This window comes from Pipra filicauda, unplaced genomic scaffold (genome assembly GCF_003945595.2).
Source record: "Pipra filicauda isolate LSUMZ 115617 unplaced genomic scaffold, ASM394559v2 scaffold443_size986076_pilon, whole genome shotgun sequence".
NCBI lineage: Eukaryota > Metazoa > Chordata > Aves > Passeriformes > Pipridae > Pipra > Pipra filicauda.
The window spans coordinates 793,962-816,662 of record NW_024104580.1 but is presented as its reverse complement, the minus strand read 5'-3'; the positions used below and the strand labels follow the sequence as shown (position 1 = coordinate 816,662).

At 35.2% G+C, this 22,701-nt stretch overlaps 1 protein-coding gene across 6 annotated transcripts in view; it reads left to right on the top strand.

The window, feature by feature from the left end:
* NBEA (neurobeachin) overlaps window positions 1-22,701 on the top strand; it is a 389,390-nt gene that overhangs the window by 153,840 nt on the left and 212,849 nt on the right. For all 6 annotated transcript variants that reach the window (XM_039385864.1, XM_039385860.1, XM_039385863.1 and 3 more), the window contains 2 exons: window positions 6,927-7,035; window positions 10,615-10,781. In XM_039385864.1, coding sequence (XP_039241798.1) covers window positions 6,927-7,035; window positions 10,615-10,781 — 276 coding nt within the window. The remainder of the gene's footprint in view (window positions 1-6,926; window positions 7,036-10,614; window positions 10,782-22,701) is intronic.

The window sequence follows — 22,701 nt, the reverse complement described above, 5'->3', positions numbered from 1 at the left end:
TATCTTGCCAATGTGCTCATGTTGTAGTCCAATAGCCAGTCTTTGCATGCTATAATTTCAAACTTTTTTCTAGCAAATTCTTCATCATTGCCCTTTTGCAAGAAATGAGACCTCTGTGTGACACATTACCTTCTAAAGTTTATAGGAATTTACTTTCAAAGTATTTATAGCAGTACTGTGTCTTGTGGAACATAAAACCTCTTCATGTCAGACTAATTTATGAATCCTATGACAGATACCAAGCACAACTATAGGTTTAATTTCTTGTGAATACCATTAAGAGGAATAATTATCAAAACAACTCTTTGGTGAAAATATGACATATTTTGAGGCTGCCTTTTGGAAAAAATAATGTATGGGCATCTGATAAAAGTAAGTCAGAGAAGCATCTGTTTCTCTGGACATGTGAGTTGGCAGAACTTCAGGAGTGAGTAGAGGAAGCAAGACCTTAGCTAAATTATAACAAATGTTCATTTTGTAATCTATTTTGAAAATTGCTGTTTGAGAATGATCTGCTTTTTTTAGTTTATTTCAAATGACAAAGATTGGGTAAAGTAAGCTCAATTGTTCTGTCTAGCGGCGTAACACTTATGAGCCCTCTTTCTCTCTGTGTGAAATTATTACTAGGAAAAACTGACTGTGGGATAGCAAAGTCAGTTTAGGATAGTTAGCTAGTGAGATAAGAGTTGTCATCCTTCAGTTCTGATAGGTGTAGAAATAGCACATCTATATGTGTTGCAAGAATTTTATGGTTTTTACATGTTTCCAAGAGAGTTTGTGTATAGTCTTATCTCTAAATCCAAAACTCTAAAAAGTTCTCCCAGGCTCTGACTATTTGTCTGAGTGACTTCATGGAATGTGGAACTCTACAGTCCAGCCTTTTTAAACTCCAGTATCTGTAAAACAGAGGCTTCTGATTGATTACACATACTTTTTCACAACTTCCTTTAACCTCTAAGCACTCCAGTATTCTAAAGTAACTTTGCTGAGGAGAGAATTCAGGAAAACTAGTTCCCTGGATTTAAAATAGCTTCTTATCTATTCCCAAACAATATTTACCAATAACTCTTATTTATGAATCGACATGTCCTCAGACATACTCTTCCCCCAGTCTGCTGTTGCTCAGAAGTCTGAGATTCTTCCATTTTTTAGTAAAGGAGAGCCTGCCATTTACTCTTATTCCTATAGATACTTAAGCCCTGTCATGCTTATTGTAAAGTACCAGCATACTTTAATTCTAGTTTTTACTTCCATTTTCCATATGTTCAGCTGGAAACTCCACAAGTATCTGTACTGAAGGATCATTTCTCTGTAGAAGGATTTGAGTCACAAGTGATTTCAGACTGCTTTGTTGATGGATTCCGTATTGAAAGTCCTTTGATTCAACCTAAAAACAAATTAAACCTGTTTCCTAGTAAAGGGAGCTTTAACTGTGGTTTGTAAATTTGGGGACATTAATAGAAATCAAGCTTGTCTGGGTGAAGAGAAACCTTAAGTTACCAAGTCAGTGTTTAATCTCCACCTTATGCAGTAAGAATTAACACACAAAAAGGATAAGATTTTTGCTGATCATCAGTTCCTGGCTGAGACCAGCTTATCTTGGGAAGAGCACAGCTGCACACTTGGCTGAAGAAATGGTCACACAGGATAAAGGTCAATGTCTTTTTTGGTAAAATTTCTGAATTACTGGAAATGAGTATTAAAAAGTACAGCAAGCCTGAGGTGAAAATTTTCATGCAACTCCGTAGCCCTTTGGAAGCACTTCTTGGGTAGAGAATTATAAGTATGACCAGAAGGCCTGACTCATCACTGTCTCAGCATTAATCTAGTTACTAGGTCTTTTGAGGGTCAGTGTTTAGGGCTTGCTAAGACAAGGGTGAATGAAAACAGTGGGTATAACTCGGTGACAGTAATAAGGAGATATCACTAAAGAAAATGTTTTATTTCCAAAGGAGAGTGAAAATTATACGGCTCTCACATTCCAGATCATGCCTCTGTATAGCAAATAGCAAGTATATAGGCATTCTGTGCCTCAAGTTCCTTCTTACTGGGATTGGTCACTCCAGTACAGGCTTAGGAAAGATACAGAGGATAGACTTACCCAAAAGGGAGTGCTCTGTAAAAAACTGTAGATGGGAAACAGTTGGGCAGATGACAGAAATATCAATCAGGATATAATGGGTGGGTTTCAAACCTGCATTAGTATAAATATTATACAGTGTAAGGTTTTACATAAATATTTTATAATGTAAGAGTACATGGAGTTCACCTTCTTGAAATTATATGCTAAAGTCTGCTGATTCATCTTTTGGAAATGTCTGAGGAGGTAAAAGACCAATCTATCACTGAAATTTTGTGCAAAATCATAGAATATAGGGCTAAGGAAAAGGGAAATACAATTCTAGAATTTTATAGGAAGGGATATTTCCATTGAAATAAGGCAGCATTAATGTTACTATGTAAATAGCGACTAGAACCTGTTGCTGACAGGTTTGACTATGCATTTGCAGAAAAGGTAAAATCAGCCTATATTAGTAAAAACCCTCTTACCAACTGTTTTGCCATAGTCAGAGAGCTGATTTACTTGACCTAATAAAATAGGGGTAGATGGAATATTAGAAGGTCAGCAGAAGGAAGAACTGTGTAAACCTAAGGGCAATGTTTGCATAAAAGGGAACAGTAAAGGCTGCTCAAGAAAACATTTGGCTTGGAAAGTAAAAGGGTTTTAATGTTCTGAGACCCTTCCAAAACTGTGTTGGAGTCAAGAAACTCAATCACATTTTCATACACTGAACACACATTTCATGAGCTAGATTTCATGAAAATGGCTTTAACAAGCTAAAGACAGTTTATTAAATAGTTTCTATGATGTAGCTGTGTGTTGCAATGAAGGAGCGAATTTGCTGACCCAGAGGTCCTTGTTCCTTTCTCTTAATTGTAGTGTGTGAAGGGAAATTTTTATTTTTCTTTAATGAATTGGCAGTCTTTGATACTACTGAGTGTAAGATTTCTCCTGGTTGAGATTCTTTCTGAATAATTTCTTTTTTTTTTTCCTGTGAGAATCCAAAAATAGTTGTAAGCCCTTATTCTCATGCAAGAAAAGTCAGAGGTTTCTTTTTGTTTAATTTTAATCCTATGCCATGCATGTGATTGAGTTAATGAGGACTTAGATAAAATGGTTAGTACTCAATGGATGGTGACATTAACATGCATGTTCACCACGTGTAAACCAGTTAGGACAGTATGCTGAGTAGTGCTGTGTCCATATGAATTTGAGATTCAGAGTTAGCTGGCTATGATTTAATCCAGATATAACAGTAATAACACTTCTGCCATCTTTTTCTTAGTAGAAACGTAGTTTGAAAATACATTGTAACTTTCAGTTAGAAGTAAAAGTCAGTATCAAAAATTATTTGTAAGTAGGGGGTTTAAAATTCAAAAAGTAACAATTATCCTTGAACAAGTACAGCAAGCACAGAAGCAAGTAGCTTTGCAAAAATGTCTGTAAAACATTGCTTCCCTGACCTTGTAGTAGCTGCCTCTCAATGATAAGATGACACATTTAACTGCTTTAACTTATTATGCTTCTGTTTTCAGCCCTACATTCTTGCACTTACAAAACAAAACATGCAGGCCAAGATATTTTGAGGTATTTTGGAGGCGTGCAAGATTTCTGAATGATGACCTGGATTTTAAACCTTCCCTTTTTTTCAAAAGTCTGTCTGACAAGGGATTTTAAGACTAATGTGATTATTAATGGTCTTCTAGATACAAAAGCATAGTTTATCTAGTCTTTGGAGTTCTGCGTTAGGTGCATACAAGCACCTAAGGTAAATGAATCACAATATGTCCCTTACTAGCACATATTGATACAATATTATCTAGTGATTATATAGTGTTGACAGGCTGTGGCCTCACTTTGGTCATAATCCCAATTTGTTAATAACCATACAAACAATTTTTCATCTTTTTCTTGAAGAAATTGCAATCAGTGATAGAGATATGAGAATGCATGAAACAACTGGCAAGACACAATTGAAATAATACTGAGATACCCATAGATAAGACTTTTGACAATAAACAAAAAGGGTTATAGCATAGTTTTCAATGAAACCAAGTAGCTTGGACTGGCCTTTGTTCGCACTGCTTAAGGTTAGCACTTGCTAGAACAGTTTCTTCATTCATCCTACGTAGCACTTAATCCAGTTCTTCCCTGAAGCCTGTGCAGTTCCTGCTTCACCATAAGATATCATTATTATTTTATCTGTTTAGTTCAGATTGTTTGGATTAACATGAGGTTTACTCTCCTGAATGATGTGTTCCATGTGTGCTGGGGTATGGCATGAAAACATCTGCAGAACTTTCTTGGGTAGCATTGGTCTGAGTTTAAATTGATTAGGTTTCTTCACTGTGTCTCCCGTCAACTGTTCTTTGGATGATGACTCTATATTTTCTGGATTGGAGTGAACCAAAAAATTGAATGGAGGCTCAGCTAATGATTTCAGTGCTGTAGGCAGTCAGGACCCAGTACTCAGGCATGTTCCTTGATTACCTCTTATTTGTCATCTCCTTGACTTTGGAGCATGAAGACCTGTAGCATTTCAAGGTTACCTGAGTATGGCTTAGTTTGGCTAATGTACTGTCCAAAAACTGCAGCAACTCCAAAGTTGTTCTCAAACGCATCAGTTCTCTCAGTCAGAGGCAGCTTATTTTTTATGTATTTGTTTGTTTGTTTTATGGGTTTTGTTGTTGGTTTTGGTTGGGTTGTTTTGGGCTTGTTTGTTTGGTTTTGAGGTATAAAAACCATGCTCAGATGTCCCAGATAATAAACCCAGTGGATTGGAGTTAGTCTTCATCTTTTCTCATCAGGTTCATGGTGGTAGGGAAACCTATAGACATTCACCTAAAACTATTTAGAATTAGAATTCTTGGCTGGACCACAGCTGGACCATTTGCACTGTGCTCCATTTATTCCATAGGTTATTCATTCAGGAAGGAATGTGCAGCTAGTAGATACTTGAAATCTATGTGTTTTCAGGTTTGAAAGCCTAGCTAGTTGCTTCCAGGTCATTAATGTCATGTGGGAAAGTTCAGGAAGACCTGTGATGCAAAATATGATTAAAGATGTTAAATACTCAGTTCTTCATTTTAGAGAAGCTTGTTTATGTCATGAATCACGGAATGGTTGATGCTGGAAGGGACCTCTGGATATCATCTAGTCCAACCCCCTGCTAAAGCAAGTTCACCTAGAACAGGCCACAGAGAATTGTGTCCAGGCACCTTTTGAATATCTCCAGGGAAAGAGACTCCACAACCACTCTAGGCACTTTGTTGCAGTGCTCTGTTACCCCAAAGTAAAGAAGTTTTTCCTCATATTCAGCTGTAACTTCCTGTGTTTGTTCATGTCCATTGCCCCTTATCTTGTCGCTGGGCACCACGGAAGAGTCTGGCCATATCCTCTGGACACCCACTAATGTTCACTCCTAATCCATATCTGAGGGCACTTCTATACTTACCTCTTAACAATAAAAATCTGGACTCTTAACAGTAATAAAACACTGAAGCATATTTTCCAGCAGGGTAGATTAAAAAAGCTAAATTTTGAAGACTACAAAGTCAGCAACTTTAGTCTTTAGCTTATAGTTTGCAAAATACTTTTTGCTTTCGAAAATAGCAAAGGGTTAGATAAAAGCATGAACGCCCAATGTGAAACCTTGATCCAAGCTTGTTTGTCTTTATCTCTGAAGAGAGGCCCTTACACTTATGTCTTCCCTTGCCACACACACACATATTAAATATTAGTTCAGGGTAATTTCCTTCCTTCACAGATGGTAGAGCACACCAAAGAAGGCAAGAATAGAGTTCAGATCTTTCCATCTTACAGGTGTAAGGTCTAGTAATCATGGCTTTCATTTCTAATAATTATAATTTTCATTTGTGGTGCGTCCAACAGCAACACCAACCTTAGGGTGGAATTTGCTAAAAATCTCACATTCTTAATATAAGAATCTCTGAAATTCAGCGTGTTTCCCTGATGCTGCAAGAAGGAAAATCCCAGACCATGATCCAACTTGACACAAAAAGAAACAGTTCTTCCTGACCCTAAACAGACCTGTTGGATCATTTAATCCTGAAAAATATTTCCTCCCTGCTGATAAGAAGACCAGAGTAATTTTTAATAGAATGGCCAACCCTAGATATGGACTATAGGGACGAGAAAGCAGTTGCTTCCATTATTGCTGCCCAATAAGATGTTAGCATTTTTAACAACCCAGTGTTGTTTATGCTGTAATTTTATTATGCATCTCATGGTATTTTGTGGCTTTTACAAAAGTCTTCATTTAAGGTGTCTGACTGACATCCTCAGTCAGTCCAGTTTTAATCTATTTTTATCTTCTTTTAAAGTAAGATTTGTCTAGTTCTGATACCTTGAAAACTTGTAGATATGGTGCACCTTTCACTCTAGTGTTTGAAAAACATGAGAACTACTAATATTATTTTGCAATTTTAATAGCACTTTAAATCTTCAGTAATCTCATGATTTTTTAACACTGAAATTGGAATACCTTTATTTAACAATATGATGGTACAAATAAAAGTTTAAACAGTTGTCTTGATTTTTTTAAATGATAGTCCAGTACTCATATTCATATTGAGACTGTTGTTAAAAACATACTCAAAATATAATACTTCCATAAAGAACTTTTCCCTTCAATAATAAAAACTTTTTTCAATTTAATGTAATTTCTTTGTGCTTTCACCAATGCAGAAAAATTTGGATCAAATTAATTTTTTATGTCAACTAATTTGGCAATTCAATTACAGTAGTTTCATTTATTTTAATTTTTTTTCCATTTTAAGTAAATCTGATGAAATAGTTTATTTGAAGTACATCGAAAGGTTGATTTTGATTTTTCTTATTTTAGATTATTATGTCATGCAATGAAAGACCATATAGTGCGTGTCGCAAATGAAGCAGAATTTATTTTGAACCGACAAAGAGCTGAAGATGTCCACAAGCACGCTGAGTTTGAGGTAAGCCTGAGAGCTGGTGCATTTCTGATTCTCTGTTTTCACTCACTTGTCACCTAGACTGTAACCCCATACAATAAGAATTTTTTTTTTCTTCCAAGGAAGAAATTTACATTGAAAGCATTTCCAAACTAGTTTTTAAAAGCTTTAGTAAATGTCGAACACAAGGAATGAGTTTAATTTCTCATCTTGTCACTGAAATTCATAAAAGTATTTACAGCTGGAAGAAAAGCCTTAATCAGAATGTCTAATCTGATATGGCGGACCCTTAGGTTCACAAAGAACTTTTCTGATTTATTGAAAATAGTAATGCAAATCACATTAGTAATTTTTTTTGTTGAGTTTTATCAACAGAATATATGAGTTGAGTAAGTAAAGCAATTAATACACTTACAATACTTCATCAAAAATAAGAAATAGAAATGTTTTATCAAACGAACAGTATTTTAAGGTCATTTTGTTAGAAAGTCTCAAATTTTGGAACACTCTAGAACATTCATCTGCTATAATTTATATATTGAAATGCGATATTGCATATCTTTCTTGATAGTTAGGAATCATTGAACATTGACATTAAGACTGTTTAAAATGTCTATTCAGTATTGAAAGAAGTAACAGAGCAACTGACTCCAATAACTCTTTAATGTCTATAATTCTTATTCTGAAAAGGAATTAGCATTCAATCGTTTTTTTTCATCAATGAATGTTGCAGTATACAATTTAAATTACATGGTTTGAAAGTGATCCAAATGTAAAGAAAAACTGTATTAAAACTCGTTCAGTTTAGCAGATTTTCAGTTATTTATACAGAATTAATTTTGTTCCTATAAGAAAAAATCATGCGGAAGTAATGGAGCAAAGTTAAAACTTCATTTTTGACGTGACTTTATCAAATATGGGTTTGCATTTTTATGGTGTTTTATACATTTCAGTATCACTGGGTTTTATAATTTCCAAACCTGCCTTGCGTTGGCATACATTTGTGTAGATGTAAGTATAAATGTGCAAGCATACATTTCCACGTTTTAATGCTCAAATGACCTAACATTAAGATAGACTGACATAGTATTTATGATAATAAATAGCTGTATCAATTTATTCATCTGTCAGAAAATGTCAACAAGCAGCTGGTGGCTAGAAATAGGATCCAGTAATCTTAGTTTTGATGAGGTTTTTATCTTCTTGAAACAGCTCTCTTAAATGTGCACTTTGATGTACTAGTTCTTGTGCTCCTTGACCTGTCTGAAAAGTGTGAGACATAGAGATATCTGTTGTCATTTTGAATACACATAACCTTTACTTCATTTTGTCAGAGCAGACAGCAGACACTTGTCGTATGGGATTGCAACAACTTTATTACCAAGTTTATACTGGATATTTTGAACATAGGTAAAATCACATTTACAATTAAGTGTATGTCAGAGTGAAGTTTCATATTGCCTCAACAATAAATAACATTTGATATTTATCAGAGCATCATGCAGTAACCTAAGATGACAATGGAAGATTGAGTTATCTGCTCTTTGAAGAATACATTGAGGTATAAAATCTGTCAGAACTCTAGACAGAATGAGAATATTCAATTAACTTCCAGCTTCTGTTAGCAAATAGGATTTAGAATATTAACTAAATTCCCTAAAGGAATAGACTTAAGTCAGTCTTATTGTCTGGTGAAGAAACCAACATTTTTCATATATGAAAATTTTCATTACATTTGTCACCTGAAAAGCCTCAGATAAACATTTTAGATGAGTAGGATAAAAACTGCAAGTCATAAAAGAAAATTATGAAATGTAGACTGTGTTAAATGTGAAATTCCCAGGTACTTAAATAAGGTGATGGTTAGAATGTTTTAAAGATTGTCTTTAATAATGGTGTGAATACAACTGAACATTTTACTATTCATCTACTTGAAAGCAGTAGGGACAAAGAAATTTCTGGTAGTTTTCTGTTACGTAATTGTAAATCTGTCCTTTTGTTTTAATAAGCTGTATTGGTGTATGTTCTGGGGTTTAGTACATGTTAATAATTGCTCTCAGCTAGAGATGTGGGGGGATATTTTATTTTATTTTTATCCTTTAAACTTTAATTGAATCATTGTGGGTGAAATTATTTGGTCCAAGCTGCACCAAGTTACTGTGTCTCCTGTGTAGTGGGGAGGCCCTGAACCAGCATCTGAAGTTTATCCCGTGACTTGTAGTCAGAGCCAGGGAAACTCATCCCAGAGTGGTTGCTTCACAGTTAACTATTGTTTTGCTGACCTTTGTAATTGTTCAGGAAAAAAATGAAAATTTAATTTTACTGTCCAATGAGCTGGTGAAATATTAACCTCATTACTAAAGCAGATCATTGTACTAATTGGTGCTTCACTGTACAAGAAGATAAATTGAAAAATGAATTAACCCTTTATGAATTTGTGTAACCATTGTTCTTTTCCAGATAGATTACTTGAAATAATGTCTGTAAACAAAATGGAAAGACCACTGTTAAAATCTTACTGAATGCTAATGTGATCTGTACTAAAAAGGTAGCGTGCAGAAATATGAAGAATAAAATACAATTTAGTATGAGGTTAATTTTAATTGCTCTTTTGAATCCTAGAAAATTGGATTCTATTTAGTACTTGTTACAGCATTGAGTGTTGGTTAAACGTGCACAATAACTGAGTGCAATAATGTCCCTTAAAAGGTATTTTTTAAATTAGCTGTTTTGAGAATAATCTAGCATTTTAAATGTATACCTAGAAAATCATTACTCTGGCTGCATTCCCTTCCTTTGGACATTTTTAAAGAATTTTACTAGGAGGAGAAATTGAATTTGAACTTAACATGATTTTGACAAAATGGAAAAATATTGTGTTCATTATACATAAAGAAAGGATTTATCAAAAAAAAATACACCATAGAATGTTTACTGTTTAGAAACAAATTTGCATGAAGTCCAATAACCACAGCATTTATTTTAGAGGTAGTTTTCTCTTAAAGGAAACATGATGAAAATATTAGATTTTTTCAGTTTAAAAGATGAACAATTTTTTATCCATATGTTATGAAATTTTTTCACATTGCGGTATGAAATAGAAAATGTACTCCTTAGTTTTGTAGTTAAAGGAGTTCCTATTTAGCACCTTTAGTAATAAAATAATCAAATGGCTTTTTTATTTTAGATCCTAATGTAATTTAAAAATCAAAACCAGTGTATGTAATTTTTTCTTGTATATTTTGCTATGTATGTTATACTTGTATTTATACGTGAGAACACATGAAACATTTCCCACGAGAGGCTAACTTTTAATGCATATCCATGGTCACACATATACACACAGAGATATATGGCTAAATGTGGTTTTTTGCAATTCTGTTGTCTTTGCCCTTGGTATTTCAATTTTTACATGTTCTAAGTGAATGCTTTTTCATGGATAGTATATACTAGGAGAACCATTTCAATGGAATGGTATGACCTTGTCCTCTGGAATGTATTTTAATGGATTCTTGTAGTATTTAAAGAGTTTTAGTAAATAATAATTTTAAGGCAATTCTAAATATCCTGTCTTTTATAAAGTGGATGTGCTTTCATTCCTAGTCGCAGTGTGCTCAGTATGCTGCTGACAGAAGAGAGGAGGAGAAGATGTGTGATCACCTCATCAGTGCTGCTAAGCATCGAGATCATGTTACAGCCAATCAGCTGAAACAGAAGATACTCAACATACTAACAAATAAACATGGTGCCTGGGGAGCCGTTTCTCACAGGTAACTTGCAAATGTAAAATGTGTGCGGCTTTAATCGTTGCTTTCAAAATTTAAGAGAAGCAGGCATTGTATAACTGAAATATGAATGTATTAGGAACTTTAATGTACTTAAATGTAGCATGTGCAAAGTTCAACATAACTAAAGTGCAGCTCAATTCTGCAGGTATTCCTGCTTAAAAAATTAGTTTAAAAACTATGTAAAATATATCATTTCTTCCATATGTAACTGGTGTAGTGTTTGAGGTTTTAATCAGAACTGTATTGAGTACTGTTTTTAAAAGTGCATTCTATTCGAAGGTGAAATTAAACGTTTTCATATATCATGCAAAAAATCAGAGCCTTGCTCTTCTGAATCACAAAAATAGCCAGTGGCTAAGGTGCTGACCTTCATGTGGAAGACTTGAGCTGAAATTGCTCCTTTCCTTCATTCAGAGCGAGGTCTTGAACCTGGGTCTGTCATGTGAGTGCCCTGTCTGCAAGAGTAGAGACTGCCAAGTCTCTCTCTTGTTTGTCCATTCTATCCACACGTATTTGATTATTTATTCAGAGCGAAACAAACAAAAGAAATCAAGGTAGTCCTGCTCCCAAGTACCCAAAATTTTACAGCTTGATTGTCTACTTAAATCCTATTTAAGTCTGCTCTGAGTCAGGCAGAGCAGAACAGAAAGTTCCCTCATTCCTGAAAAACCTTTTCAGTAATAAACTAGTTGAAATGGATAGACTAATGCAAAAACTTTTTTCTAGATAAATATTCTTTAAAAATATATTTTTGTTTAGATTGACTACATATCTAAGGTTTAAGCCTATTAGAAAAGTTGCCAAGTAGTTTATTTGACATGTCAGAAATAAAGTTTAATAAATACCACATATATTCTTCATTCTTTTTGTAATTCTGTCTAGTTGGTTCTTGCAGTTATACAGTGTTTAAAAAAACCTGAAATATTTCATATTCATTATCTAAAGAAATCACTCTTTCCTGGATGATGATGGAGATGTATTTATTTTTTAAGGTGGGAAAAAAAAGTGTGAAAATTCAATCTTACAGAAACTCTGCAGTCTAACACCAGAAACATTCCGGTGGAAATTACAAAAATGACGAGTAGAAAATTGTGATATGGTTAATTCAAAACAGTCTTAGTCCATAAGGGATGCTTATGTTATCTCTAGTTGAGGCTTAAAGCTATGTGTCTGGAGAGTTGAGCATGATGAAAATAGATGCATTTTTCAATCCTTTTAATGTCTTTGAATAATGAATAAAAATTTTTTAATAATGTTGTTGCTCAAGTTTGTGAATGGCTGCAGCCACTTTGCAGGCTTAAATCAGTTCCTGGTCACTAACTTTTCCATGAAACTATCTCTTCCTAGGGCTAGGTAACTTTTTTGTCGAGGATTGTTTATGGCATCCTTAAAGGGCAACAGTCCATTGCTGCAGCTTTTTTTTCTGTTAAGTCCATGATAGTTTTTGATGGGCCGTAACACAGCTTGACACCTGTGAGAAACCTATCAAATTTCATACACCAGACAAAAGAAACTTATTTTATCCCTGTCATGCCACTTCACCGATGTGTCTGCTTCTCAGTTACTGGCAGGGCTGCTTTCCTGTTTTGGTGCTTGCTGTGTTAGGTGAAGCTGTTGGCTTCGTTATGTTTTGGCTGCAGGCAGCTGCTTAACCTGGAGAATGGGGGACATGGTGACAGCACAAGGTCTCCAAGTGGGGTTCCCTCTTCGAAGGAGCCAAGAGGGAAGCAAATGGCCTTGCACTGGAGGTTTTGCCATGTGTACCATGGCAGCTTTGTGATCCAGCACACAAGTGCACCTTCTGTCATGAGACCTAGTGGATTGTGAATGGGAAGGACTAGGATGACAACAGGGAAAGGGAGATGCCCAGTGGGAGAGCTTCTGAGCCTTGTTAGGGACTGAGGTCATTCATTCTTAGCAGGCAGATCTGAAAGGCATCAAGGGCAGAAAATGGAGAGAGGTCTCATTAAACTCCTCAGGCACAGAAGGCATAAACTGTTTTTAGTTAGGTAGCTCCTCCAGTACTCCAATATGATGAAAATTGAGATGGGTTCCAAAATCATACATACCTCTGGTCTTGGCTGGCAGGAGACAAAACAGGACTCAAGTCTCTGGTTTTAGTTCCTGACAAACATTTGCAGCATTAGCAGATTCTTTATTGACTGTACCCCAGGAGATACAGCCTGACTGGAATACAGAGTTACTTTAAAACAAACGGAAAAACCTGGGTTATCATTCCAGACCTCTAGACCTCTGTAGTGATTCCATCATTTCTGTCAGGGAAAGTGTTCTCAGTTCTGAAAGTGCACTGATGGTCTCCTGTTCACCTTAGGAGCTGAAGACCCTTCATTGAAATGGTGAATTAAGGAGATTGTCCTCAGGCCCAGAAGGGGCAGGGGAAGAAACAGGCAGCCACTTCTGCACAATAAATACTTGGGTAATAGCAATGCCTTTGACATCCAAAATGGATAAGATAATGGTAAGAAAATATTTGGGCGAACATGAGTGTGATTCTTCAAAGCTTCAGTTCTCTATTGCATACACAGCTGCAGCTACTGAATTACTGATAATTGTAGCATATGGTACTCATACATAGAATCATAAAATCATTTAGGTTGAAACGGATCTCTGAGATCATCAAGTCCAACCATTAACCTAACACTGTCAAGTTCCTCACTAAATAATTTCCCTAAGTGCCACATCTACAGTCTTTTAAATACTTGCAGGAGCGATGGCCCAACCACTTCCCTGGGCAGCCTGGTCCAATGTTTCACAACCCTTTTGGTGAAGAAATTTTTTCCAAATATCTGATCTAAACCTCCCCTGGCACAACTTGACACCGTTTCCCCTTGTCCTATATGTTTTTGTTTATCTCTTCTCCAGATAAACAATTTTTAACTTCTTTAACATTGATGCTCATGTTGCAAAATGTTACGTTCTTATTTTGTTAAATATGACCCAACTGTAGAGAACCTTTTTTCTTGTCTTTGCAGTTCAAGGCAATGAGCTTGTAAGCCTCCCCAGCTTTTGTATCTGTGTGTTTTGTCTTTGCAGAAAGCAGCAACCAGCATTTACTATTTAATCTGTAGGTGCCACAAAGTTTACTCTTTGTTCATTAAGAAACAAAGAGACTGTTAAGAAACACAGAAGGCTAGTACTGAGAGGAAAAACAAGAGGTTTGATGAATGAAATATTATAGTATTTTTAAATTATGAAATTTAAATATATTATCATAAACTGTTCTCAAAATCTTTGAAGAAAGAAGAATGAAATTGAATGGTATGAGTCAACAAAATATCATATGAAACCTTCAATTCCAAGTTCCATTATAGTTACATATAGATAGCTTAAATAAAAATAACATAAAATCATAGGTGACTTGCATTTCAATTAGCTTCCTGGTTATCTATGAATTTATGAAGGTGAAATTAATTACAGGCAAATGCTCAGCAACTTTAATAAATTCCTACAAATGCAGTAACAATGTACAACCAATCCATGTCCATACATTAATCAATCAGTAGAGTTTGAGTTGGTCTGAAAACCTCTTACTCTTTCATCTCCTGAATAGAAATAGTAAATAAGAGTTTTGAAAAAAAAAAGTTAGTTTTTATTTCTTGTCAGTGCTAGCATGTTTCCTTTATGTCTTAATGTGAAAACCAAAACTCTTTTGGCTGGTTTCTTGCAAGTGTGAGCATCAACTCCTCTACAACAAACGGAAATTACTGAATCATCTGATTTTCCTCTACATATCTCAGACAAAGAATAATAGATTTCAAAATAATTCTCATTATTTTGTTACAAATCCTCTTTGTGCCCTTAAACCAAACTAATTCTGTTTTTCACATTTTGGCAATTTGACACTTTTAGGTATCTCCGTAATAGCTTACCCTAAGCATACTGGTTTTCCTGTTTTTAATTTTAGCATTATACCAAAATTAGAATTCTGCAGGTTTTTCCAATTCAGATGAGAAATTGATTAGTTGTTTATTTCTTTGATGCATTGCCACTTATTCAGAGTGGATATGCAACATTCTGTTTCCTTGAACTCAGGAAGAATCAAATAGTGTGTTTCATAGCTTAGCATACAAAGCTTCCTTAAGCCAGCACTTACCCTTTAGCTTTTTCAGGGTTATAGTTTTCATGTCACAACATATGCTTCCTTCTGTCTTCTCTGTCAGCTTCATATGGCACTTCTCTTCCTCCCCATCTGCTTCCCTCCCCATACACATCTTTCTTTAAAAAAAAAATAAAAAAATTTAATGAAACTTGTCTGTACACACAGTTCGAATTCCTTATCAGCCATATGCATGCCTGTGTTTTGGGCCATAAGCTGTAACTGTATTACTTAAGCTTCTTGGTTTTATCAGATATCTCAACTTTTCAAAAACTTTTATTCAAGAATACTGTATATGAAGCTCTACCTTACAGTTTCTATAGGTTTAAAGCAATCTGGGGCAGTAAGAAGAGTTCAGCATTCCAATTAGTGTTCTAAATCTAAATATGAAGTGCTTATTATAGATATTTTCACATGATCAGTTTTGATATTCACAAGAGTCCTACTATAATCAGAAAAATTATATTTAAAAATGAGACTTGGTTCTCCTGCTTTCTGTGATTTGATGAACGAGATTCCACCTACATTAAAGCACTTTACAAAGAGCAAGTATACAAGGGCTTTTTCTGTTCAAATCCATCTTTGGTTAAACTAGACACCCATAACAAATTAATCATTCATGGTGGAGGGCAGAGCTGTCAAACTCATTCTGTGGTGAAGACCAAATTCGTCTGGGGAGACAGGCTTGAAATAAAAAGTTTCTTGCCAGACAGCTAGTTCTGCCTCTCACTACATGTGCTTCTGCAGAGACTTGGTTCTGCTGGGGGCTGAGAACAGAAAGAGAACTCCCCTTTCCCAAGCCTATGGGGCTTGGTAGTTAAATAAGTTGATTCTGGTGCAACACTGGTTCTAAACCAAATATTTCCATTTTACAACAAAGGAGGCCAGATCACAGCAATCTAGTACAAAATTGTTTCCCTTACAGCCGGCCTTTGGCATTCTCTAATTCCATCTCTATACTAGCTGCTGTCTTAGGAACTTCAGAGAAGCACAGAACCTATCCTGTCGCTCACTGCAAATCGGCTTCATCTGGTTTAGCTATTCATTCAGTTCTGGCTCGTTTTAACTGCTAGACATAAATTACAAAGGTAGCTTTAGAAAGTGGAAAAGATGTAGGACCAAATCCTGTCTGCTGTATCCAGAAGCATGTTTGACATGCCCATTGTTAGAGGGCTTCTTAAGGTTCTGCACTTTTCCACATTCTCTGTAAGGACTATGAATTTTTTGTTTCTGGAATTGGTGGGATTTTTTTTTTCCTCTGCAGAATATATACTTTCAGATTGGCCTAATAGAACTACACACTTTAGCTTGGTCATTAGCTATCCTGTTACAAGTTCCAGATATTTATTTCTGAGATGATTTCATCACAACGAAAAGTTTAGAAAATGCTTTTCTGTCTTCTGTTGTTTTTACTTAGCTGCACTACTTGAGATACTTTGAGATCAGGAAATTTGTCAGCAGCATTCACATTTTCAGTCCAGTATTGGTCATCCTTATATAGCAGGATTTAAATATAGATATGAGTGAGGTGATTTTGCTAGTCTGATCACTCCTTTGTAGTATTTGACATTGCAATCTACTCTTTCTTACTATGCTTTCAACTTTGTGGCTTCTCTAAACCCCCTACCCATTGCATACCCTCTTTCTTCCTCTCTCCCTGAATGCTTACCACTGTGGTGGAAGGCAGAGAGTATTTGAAGAAGTTCTTGCTAATGGTGCTGTGGCATTTAACAAGCATGATGGAAAAAGGGGGATAGAAGAATACTGTATTCTTTTCTAATAATGGGAGGTTAAGTGTAGGGTGCTATTTACAGCATAGAGATACCTGCCAAGAAAAGAGTATCGTATAACCAGAGATGGGCTGTACAAGTGATTGCACAGTTTGCTTATGTGAGATTTATTCAGTTCTGTATTTGTGCAAGGTTACTCAGTTAACTGTTTCAAACTGTGGTGCTGTTCTATGGATTTTTTCCCACATCTGGAAGAAACCTCTTAAGAAAACATTTTCTTTGGAAAGAGGTAGTGTTTTCTGATGTTGAGAAACATGTGGTACTCAGGGAAGACTTGTTCAACTCCACGGAAAGACTTGTTTATCTCTAGGAAGTACATTACATTGTATTTCATATTAAAGAAGGAAGGCTTCTGCATTTTCTTTCACATTATTACTTCTGCATTAAGAAGATTTTTTTCTTCTTTACTCTGTTTTTTTTTCTACTTTGCTTCAAAATATTCTCTGTTACTACTTAAATTTGGTTTTCCCCTTTTGTTTCATGGCAAACACAAAGCAGAAAGTTTTGTGAATTTTGGTTTTCTTTATCCTTAGGAACAACAGATCTTTAAATGTCAACTGGGACAGTAATCAGAATACAAACCCAAATTGCATACAGTCAATTTACTGTACATATAGTGACTGGTTTATTAAGGAGTTTGCTCCTTCTGAAGTCTAGCCATAGAGCTAGCATGTGCATGCACATGCAGCCATTCAGCTTCCAGGGTACCAGTCACAAGAACAGCCATAATGGTTCAGACCTGTGGTCCATCTAGCCCTGTAACCTGTCTTCAGCTGTAACTGAATGATTAAGAAGCAGAAAGACAGGACAAGTATTAGGTGGATAGGTCCATCTAATACTCACTCAGAGTCCTTGAATTTTCCATTTAGGATTTCCTAAGGAATCTCAAATTCAGACAGTTGATTTTGAAGTTCCATATCTCAGTAGGCCCTCAATATCCAGCTGCCTTTCTTCATGTTTTCCTCTAGTTCCTGCAGCAAAAAACAAGCTCTGCAGTGGTTATCAGAAGACTGGACTAACAGTTGCCAGTACTGGACAATGTTCCTAGCATCCGTGCTCCTTCTTTCCTCCAATTTAGATAGAAGTAGAAACTCAGTAAAAACCATGAGGGAGGAATTTAATATTAGGCAGATAACACTTTCCTCACATGATTATAATATTTTCTCACGTCTATCCAGTAATACCTGTGCAATATAGCAGCGGATTTCCCATCTTCCCCATATGTAAGAGTAGAAAGCAAGGAATAAAAAAGGAAAAAAAGCCATAGATGTGAAGACTGAATAAGAAAATTTTATGCTTTTAAGAAGGCTTTATTTGCTCAGAAATGAAAATTCTGTGGTTCGTCCTTTATTTTCTGATATAAAATGGTTAAGAAAGATCCTATTTTTAAGTCACAATAGGCTGCTTACAATACAGGGTTCTTTCCCATGAGATGCTTCAAGTAGATTACAGAAGATGAATATAAAGCTATTTTTCTAAGAGAAATATGTAGTATTTTGATAGACTTCTCAGACATTTTTTGTTGGAAACATAAGAAATGTGAAGTTTAACCAGAAATGAAAACCCAGTGCAACAATTTTGATTCCCTTTGTCTCAAAACCTTAATGTCTTGTACTTTTTTATTTGAAATGTATTTATGTCCAACCATACCACTGTAAAATAATTTGAGACATTCAGAAGAGGGTTTGGAAATGAACTGGAGATTAAATCATCTTTGGACACTGAGGAAGGTGTAGTATGGTACATCCCAATTGCATGCTTTGAATCCCCCTTTCTTTGAGAGAGGGGAGAGTGGAATTCTGCAGACACCTCAGAAAACCTGTTCCATTTCTTTGAGAGATTTATAGTTGAATTTGTGCATTATAGGATCATTTTCTTTGCTAAAAATTACATTAATTATACCTGGCTTTTGACCTAGCCCTTCTCATAGTTGTGTCTTCCTAGTTCCTTTTTCCTCATGGCCATGTAATCAGCTAAGATATGTAGTAGACTGATCTGTTTTTCTTGTCTTAGTTGCTCGGACTTTTTTTTTTGTCCTCCTCTTCTACAGCGGGCTAAAAATCAACCTTTGTGATGATTTCCCCCCCCCATTTTTAGTTCTCTGTGGTACAACATTTTCCTTCTTCAAACTAGTTTAGAGCTTTCATAAGTCAATGTGTCAATAATATGGCTCATCTGATGCTAAAAGAAAATATTTTATCTCTGCTTAGCAGGTTTTTGTTTCCTCATCATCTGCAGTCTTCATCTATCCATACTTTTACCATCAACCAGAAATACTCTGTGCTTGTGCCTATTTCACTTTATCTTCTCTTGCTTTGTCTGCAGTAATTTCTAACCTGCTGGGAGCCCTATCTTGCAATATTACTACAGGGGAGTGATGGGCAAGTGTATGTGCAACTGCTGCTCCCAAGCACTGCATAAGAGGTCCTGGTTTTGGGTGTATAGGGAGCATGGACACAGAGGCCAGCAACCAGAGCCTGGTGTTTCTGTATGCATTTTGTTAGTACAGTCTGTATATTCATAAATACTAAACTGTGAATATCATCTTTGGACAATTCACATTTCTGATTTCTGAAAAAAATTGCCAGCAGAAATCTCAATTGATCACTTTTGGTTGCGGTTTTGAGGTGTGTTTGTTTAATTGATTGACTTTAGTTTTTTAAAACAGTGAAAAAAGACGTATACACAGGTTTACTGTGACTGATTCAGAAAAACGATGTGTGTCATAGATGTCACATGACTTGAAGGAGGTTACTATACTTGGTTATACTGCTTTCCTTGTTGGTAAAATAGATATGGTAATGCACAGTATAATTCTAAAGACTATTTACATCACTCAACTTGGTGTTGAAAGTACTGTGTAGGCTTGGTTTTATTACCTAATTTTACATGGCTTTTGTAGATTTGGTACATTTGTTATTATAGCATTTACTTTTTCTATGTAACCTGTAAGATCTGGGGTTTTTTCAGCAGTACTATCTGTTCACGCAGAGGTATGATCTGTGTGTGGATATATTTCTTGTACACTTACAGACATAATATTTTGATGATGACAGATTGCAAACTTCTCCCAATATTTGGGCTCCCCAGTATATTGATATCTGCTGTCAATAATATAGATTGTTGGTTGGGCTGTAAAACTTCATTGCTCAGGAGTCTTATATTTTGAAGTCATCTGTCATGGATGTGTTATAGAGATGGGAGACTATTTATGTTGTGGCATTTTAAGTAACTCAGTAAAACCCTTTAAAATATACAGAAAAGGCTTATTTACTGTCATCACTGCTCACTTAATCCTGTGACCTTGACATGATAGTATACCCATAAGGCTCCCTGCAGGTAGTTCAATAAAAAAGATGAAAATCACAGTCTAGTGATTGTTTCAGCTTCATGAATATACTGTCTCGTGACATAAGTATTTCTTAAACATTCAATAGCACTGAATCATTTTAAAACCCAATAATGTAGCAAATTGTCCAGTTGTCTAGATTACTAGAAAAAACACCAAAAACTTCATAAGACATGGGTACTTCTTCTGTTCAATTAGAGAATACTAACCATTGTTTTGAAAAATAGTCTGCATAAGCAATGCTAATAGTCTAGTATTTAAATTATTTCTTAAAATTTAAGTGTACCTACTTTTCAGATTTCCTTTCTTTTTTTTCACTTTTCTCCTGATATCAGATTATTTTTATTGGAGGAGGAATGCTTTTTGGTTTTGTTACAGTCATAAGCTGAATCTGGGAAAGATGCATGTATAAGAAACTTCTTTAGATGATTTACTAGAAGCTATGTTTGCACTAATGGTAGGAACCAATAAAAATGTACATAAAGAGGAAGGTAAATTTGATGTCTCTTAGGCTCAATTTAGAAATACTACTGAAGCCTTTGGGATACTTTGCCATAAGAGTATGTTAATTTTTATACATCTCGTGTTATGTGGAAACATGGAGTAAAGTTAAGCATGAAATATTTGCCTCAAAGTGAGTGGAAGTGTTGTTTTGGTATTAAAAAATGTTCATTTGCATTTCCTTTAATGTATAGACATTCAAGTTTCCAATTTCTGTTAGGTAACAAGGCATTGTTTTCGGTCTTTTACACTGAATAGTACTCTAACCTCTCGTGCGTTCTTGACTAAAAAGTGGAGTTTTCAAAGTTGATGACAGCTTAATAGTAGAGGAAATTTATTTAGTGTACTTCAGACAGTATTTTCAGTGGTAGAGTTTCACATTGAACTGTTGAGCTAAAAATCTTTGAAAATTAATTGAGTGAAAGCTGTCAGAAAAGAAGAGCAGCCAGGAGTAGGATGTGATATGTATCTGCCAAACCAAAATGGACTCTACTGTCCTTTCTGATTTAATCTCAATTAGATACCACTGAAAAGCATGAGAGAAAATAAAAATCTACCCCACATTATTTGGCTAAGTGCCAGACAAGGTTGACTAAGAAAAAAATAGTTTCTTTCATAACAGTCTTTCCATTTGAGATCATCATGATGGGCTAATAAAAATCTCAGTTTGCATACTCTTAGAGGACCCAGAAAGACAAACTGTTTAATTGTTCCCCAAGTATATGTCACCTTTCATTTTTAACAGTCTTGGAATTAAAAATGTAGAAAAAACATGATTGGAAATTTGTGGGAATGGCAACCAATTTCTCTGGTAATGGCCTCAATGAAAACTATATGGTCTGTTAAATTTTAACAAAGTATGTGTGTTATAAAGGTTTGAAGCCTGATGAAATAAAACCAAAGTGTTAAAATTAGTATAAAAGACAGATTAGAATTTATGAACAAATCAATAATGCTAGAGAAATACTACCAGTTGTCTTAAAAAAAAGGAAAACTACTTTTTACATACAAATTATGTTTCTCCACTAGGATAGGTGATCCTTTAATATATCAGATATGCTCAGGCTTAGTTTTTGACTGGGTTATTTGACTAAAGACACTGTGTATGTTGTTGCTGTAACTTGGTGATGAATATATTATCTTCCCTGGAGAGAAATAGACATGTTTCTTCTGCAACACAGAGGTTAGAAAAATTGATGTACCTGGCCTCCACTGGATGTCCATTCATGCTTCTTTCTGAAAGGGCATCCAGTGGAATCCACGTACATTAATTTTTTTAAGTATATGTGTTTGCAGAAGCTAAATCTACAGGTCAGTGTTAGGTTCTAGCTATGGTATTCCCTGTATAACTGTATCATCTGATAATCTTTCGCTAAGCGGTTTGATTGCCAACTCTGCAGGGAAATTCAAAGGGCTCTGCTGGACACCACTAAATTTTAAACAGAGAGGTTTTTTTAGGGTTGTCCTATTTTGAAAGTACTAGAATAGCTCCTTTATTTCAGTCACATTGAGAAATTACTAAGCAGGCACTCTCAACTCAATATTTATTTAGAGTATTCCACTTCTTTAAAAGCAATCAACAAATTCTCAATCTTCGTACACTAAAATAAAAAAAATATACTTCTAAATGTTTGTTCTCTAGTATTAAGATCAAGAAAATACATTTACTTTTCTCTTTTTTTTTGTTAAATTTAGCTTTTCAGAATCCTCGCAGTAAGCTTGTGATGCTACTGTTTCTTGAAAGACATAAAATCTGTAGGAAAAATCTCAACTGTAAAAATTAAAAGGCCACAATAGACATTACCTTACAAGTTGACATCTACAAATTTCTGTATCATTCGTGGTTTCAATAGCATTTATTAGATGTTAATTCACAGGCAAGTTTTGAGGTACCTTTTAGTAAATATTTGGGTTTCCTGGCTACTGGCTTCTTAGGTTCTCCATTGTCTCCAATACTCTGAAGTTTTTATTGTTGTTTTTCTCCCCACACTAGTCAGTCTTAGCAGTTGTAAAGGCAAGTACCTTCTACTGGTACTTTTTCAACCCTATTAGAAATTCATAGTTAATATAATCACAGACATTAGAGAAGCGTAAATGTCAGTGAATTATATAATTGGCATACATATAGCTGAATGATGTTCCAGA